Source organism: Panthera uncia, chromosome C2 (assembly GCF_023721935.1).
Source record: "Panthera uncia isolate 11264 chromosome C2, Puncia_PCG_1.0, whole genome shotgun sequence".
NCBI lineage: Eukaryota > Metazoa > Chordata > Mammalia > Carnivora > Felidae > Panthera > Panthera uncia.
Window position 1 is genome coordinate 10,142,672 of NC_064810.1, and position 4,281 is coordinate 10,146,952.

Here is a 4,281-nt window from a genome sequence, read left to right on the forward strand (position 1 = left end):
CCCCCCAGGACACAAAGAAGGGCATGGGACGCTGCTCTTCAACTTGGCAGATCTCCCTCTGAGAATTCAAGCCTGGAGCACAGGCCTGCAACGTGTTGTCATATGCCTGGGGGCGGTAGGGGGTTGGGACACATAAAAGAAAAGTGGCTGCCGCTCTGCCAGCTTTGAGAACCTGACACTGCTCTGACTGCTTTTGCTTTTAATCCCGCCCCAGAGCTCTGAGATCTGCCCCTCTCCCCGCCCCCAGCCCCACCTGGACTTCCTTCTGCGAAGGGGCCTTGCCCTCTGGTCTCCCCCTCTTTCCTTTGCAGACAGTCTCCACACCTTGTCTGAAAAGAGATGTCATCTGGAGGTTTTCCTTTATTTTTTTTTTCTTAAAAAAAAAAAAAATTAATGTTTAGCTGCCAACCTGGGCGACAGACAGCATGCATTAATCTGAGTCATGCAAAAGATCCTTTTAAGGCAGCCATTATCTGCTCAGGCTGTTTAATCCTTTGGGGGCAGTGGGAGGGGCCCGAGTGGGACAGCTTTCATCCATGTCAAGCTGCAGAACGAACACTTGAGCTGTCACGGCAAATATTTAGCCCCATCGGTGGGGAAACATTTCCAACGAAAATACCTGAACCTCCTAATCCCTAGATTTCCTACTCCTTAAGAGCTCCCTGTGAATATTAGGGGTCGCCACCCCCACACGCTGTTGAATAAGGGGGCACCGGGCCAGCCGAAGGGACACATGAGCTACAGCCAGGTGGGGTGAACGGTGCGTGGCGGTGGGGCTTGGTAGGAAATGTCAGACTGGACATAAAAATGGCAACGAGTATTTGAATAGACCATTTGAATCGGAACGTATCTAGAGGGCCGCAGCTCTTTTTCTATCAAAATGCGTGAGGAAAGATGGCTTGACCAAACAGATGGCCTCTGGTGGAGTGGCATTGGAAGAAGAATCACGGGCCGTGTTGAAGATCTTTCAGATATCCTGCCCACAAATGAAAGAGCTATTTTCCCCTGACAGCTGAGACCGTAACATCATTCCATTACTTACATCCGTGACCAGCCGCGGACTCACTCGGGATTACGGTAACTTGGTACCATCACCAGGTTACCACGTAGTAGCTGGAACACACTGGCAGAACATGTCCAGACATCGCCATGAAACAGGGTGACCTTTCATTCATTTTTCCAGTGGATTCACCTTTGTGTCTCGGGGCAAACAGAGCAAGAGGCATAATGGGCAGAGTCATTAGCCTGTGTCCAGAGTTCTTGCATCAGATGCCAACAAATTGATTGCATTTGCCTAATGCTTCTCCCTCGACTATAGAAATCTCACTGGAAAAATGGAGTCAAGCTTCCTGTCACAGCTCTCCGTGTGAGCAAAAACAAGTGACACAGAGCTTGCTCACAGACGGCCCCAGAAAGCGGGCAGGGACGAACGCTGTGGAATGAGGCGCGGCCTGGCTTCAGGACGAGCGAGAGCGTGGCCACGGAAGGGCAGCTCTAGAACCACTGTCAGTTCACAGCGTTTTCCCTGCCCACATGTCTGACTCGCTTTGAAAAGATTAACAGCAGTGTGTGTTTGAAAGGCAGACTCCTGGTTTCCTCATTAGCAGAGAGATGGGCTGCAGACTTCGGTTGTTTCTATAAACTTTGATTACCTCTCTGATGAGGAGTATAGACCTCCTCATCACATTCACCCCAAATTTACAGAGGAGTTCATTCGAGAGAGGGAAGGAGGAGAAGGGAGAAGGGAGAAGGGGAAGAGGGGGGGGAGAGGGAGAGAGAGACAGGCAGAGAGAGGAGCACACTAGCTCTCCCTGCTGGAATAATAGGCTTGAAATATGAGGAAGTTGATCAACCCCGGATGCCTTCCAAAAACAGATTAATCCACCCTGGTAGCTTTCCTTTCAGAGCAAACTCTTGGCTCCGTTAAGTTGCTCTATGGGCCTGAACACAAAAGGACACAGGCTACATGCCATCCTGAGCTTGGAGTTATTTTATACGTTGGTTTCAGAACTTAACAAATTTTAAAACGTTTCATTCTTTTGGATTTGCTGATGTCACTTTCTGAAGAACAGAAATTACCCCAGGACACCATTCTGCATCTACAGGGGTGGTTCTCAGTGGGGGCGGGGGAGATGGTGGCTTTGCCCCCCTCACCCTACCCCCAGAACATTTGGCAGGGTCTACAGACATTGTTAGTTGTCGCCATGCAGGGTGTGGGGGCACCACTGACATTTGGTGGGCAGAGGCCAAGGACACTGCCAAACATCCTACAATGCACAGGACAGCCCCCCACCGCCCCAACAAATAACTATCTGGCCCCACATGTCAATAGTGCTACTGTTGAGAAACCGATCTACAGGACACAGGGAGCACTTCCTGGCATCCAGACCCCCTAGTAGTTCCCAAGGGCAGCCTGTGGTTGAGAAAAATGCAGAAGGATGCAGGGAAGGTCAAAGCCGGTTTCTGAAACCATAAATGCATGACCCTAACAAAATGAGTTTTATAGACAAAGCTTTGCCATTCCTGGTAAAACTTCAACGTGTGCAAAAATGGAGTATATACATCAAGGCCCTGCGGCCACTTGTGTTAACAGGGCAGTGAAGCACAGAACCAACGAAGCGAACCAGGTGAAACTGAGGCTGTATTTTTCTACCAATGTGGAACAAGTCTAAAGATAGACGGAGGGGAGAGAGCGGTGGTGATATTCACTGCCACTCATTCTCAAGTCATTAGTATGGCACGCATTAGAGCAAATCATAAGAAATTGCCAATTTTTAATTGTTTGAGGCCTACAGAAACAGCAGTTTCCTATGATTCAACCTAAATATTATGTATAATGTATTATGTTATTATATATTAATATAACACAGTGTCATATTATGTAGGATATATTCTATTAATATTCATCTGCTCATGCATCCATTACATTAGCATTGCATAATTTTATAAGTTACATCTTATTATTATGTTCCTATCACAGATTACACTTATATTAATATTGGCATATTAATATACTGATGATAGAGGGCTGGTCAACTCTTTAATGTAAAGGGGTACACAGTAGGTATTTTATGCTTTCTGCCAACTTTTTAATGTAAAGGGCCAGATAGTAGGTATTGTATGCTTCCTGGGTCCCACGATCGGTCCGTGTCCCGACCACTCAACTTTGCGGCCGTGGCTCCACAGCAGCCCCGATAATACATCAAAGAATGAGCCAAGCTCCTTCCAGCGAAATGGTCAGTGTGGCCACTGAAATTTGAATTTCACGGGACCTTCACGTCAGGAAATACTCTTCTTTTCACTTCTTTCAACCACGTAGAGAAGTAACTCATTCTTAGCTTGTGAGCCACGCGAAAATCGGTAGCAGCTGGAAGGTGAGCTTGTCAACCCAGCTACACCGATATCCAATCATACGTATTGTATCTACCGTATTGGATGTTACCTTACGTCGTTTACAATAACGTGGTATCGCACATGAACTCACGTTACGCGTCGTCCTATACGGCCGCCCACCCACCTCCCTGCCCACTAGCATGCAGGGTAGGCCCCGGGCTCCGGGGACAGCAGCATTCTGGGTAATCACGTGGGCGGGGCCGTGGGCGGGAGGGGCGTGGCCTCCCCCACCAGCGCCTGACGCTTCTCTTCTCCCCCCCCCCCCCCACCCCGCAGCGGCGCCCGACCTGACGGCCTTCGGCGACCCGCGCCAGTTCCCCGCGCTGCCCTCCATCTCAGACCCTCGCATGCACTACCCCGGCGCCTTCACCTACTCCCCGACGCCCGTCACGTCGGGCATCGGCATCGGCATGTCGGCCATGAGCTCGGCCACGCGCTACCACACGTACCTGCCGCCGCCCTACCCCGGCTCGTCGCAGGCGCAGGGCGGCCCCTTCCAGGCCAGCTCGCCCTCCTACCACCTGTACTACGGCGCCTCGGCCGGCTCCTACCAGTTCTCCATGGTGGGCGGCGAGCGCTCGCCGCCGCGCATCCTGCCGCCCTGCACCAACGCGTCCACGGGCTCGGCGCTGCTCAACCCCAGCCTCCCGAACCAGAGCGACGTGGTGGAGGCCGAGGGCAGCCACAGCAACTCGCCCACCAACATGGCGCCCGCCGCGCGCCTCGAGGAGGCCGTGTGGCGGCCCTACTGAGGCCCCCGCGGCGGCCGGCGGGAGGGGCGCCCGGCCCCGGCCCGGCCTCGGCCCGGCCTCGGCCGCAGACGGCCGGCCCGCCTGGGCGGGGAGCGCGCCCCGCGCCCCGCGCCCCGCGCCGGGGGCCCTGGGATCT

At 52.7% G+C, this 4,281-nt stretch overlaps 1 protein-coding gene across 2 annotated transcripts in view; it reads left to right on the plus strand.

Moving 5' to 3' along the window:
* Positions 1 to 4,254, plus strand: part of RUNX1 (RUNX family transcription factor 1) — a 106,259-nt gene extending 102,005 nt beyond the window's left edge. For both annotated transcript variants that reach the window (XM_049629259.1, XM_049629258.1), the window contains one exon: positions 3,670 to 4,254. In XM_049629259.1, the coding sequence (XP_049485216.1) occupies positions 3,670 to 4,145 (476 nt within the window). In that variant the 3' untranslated portion in view covers positions 4,146 to 4,254. The remainder of the gene's footprint in view (positions 1 to 3,669) is intronic.
* The last annotated feature ends 27 nt before the right edge of the window (positions 4,255 to 4,281 follow it).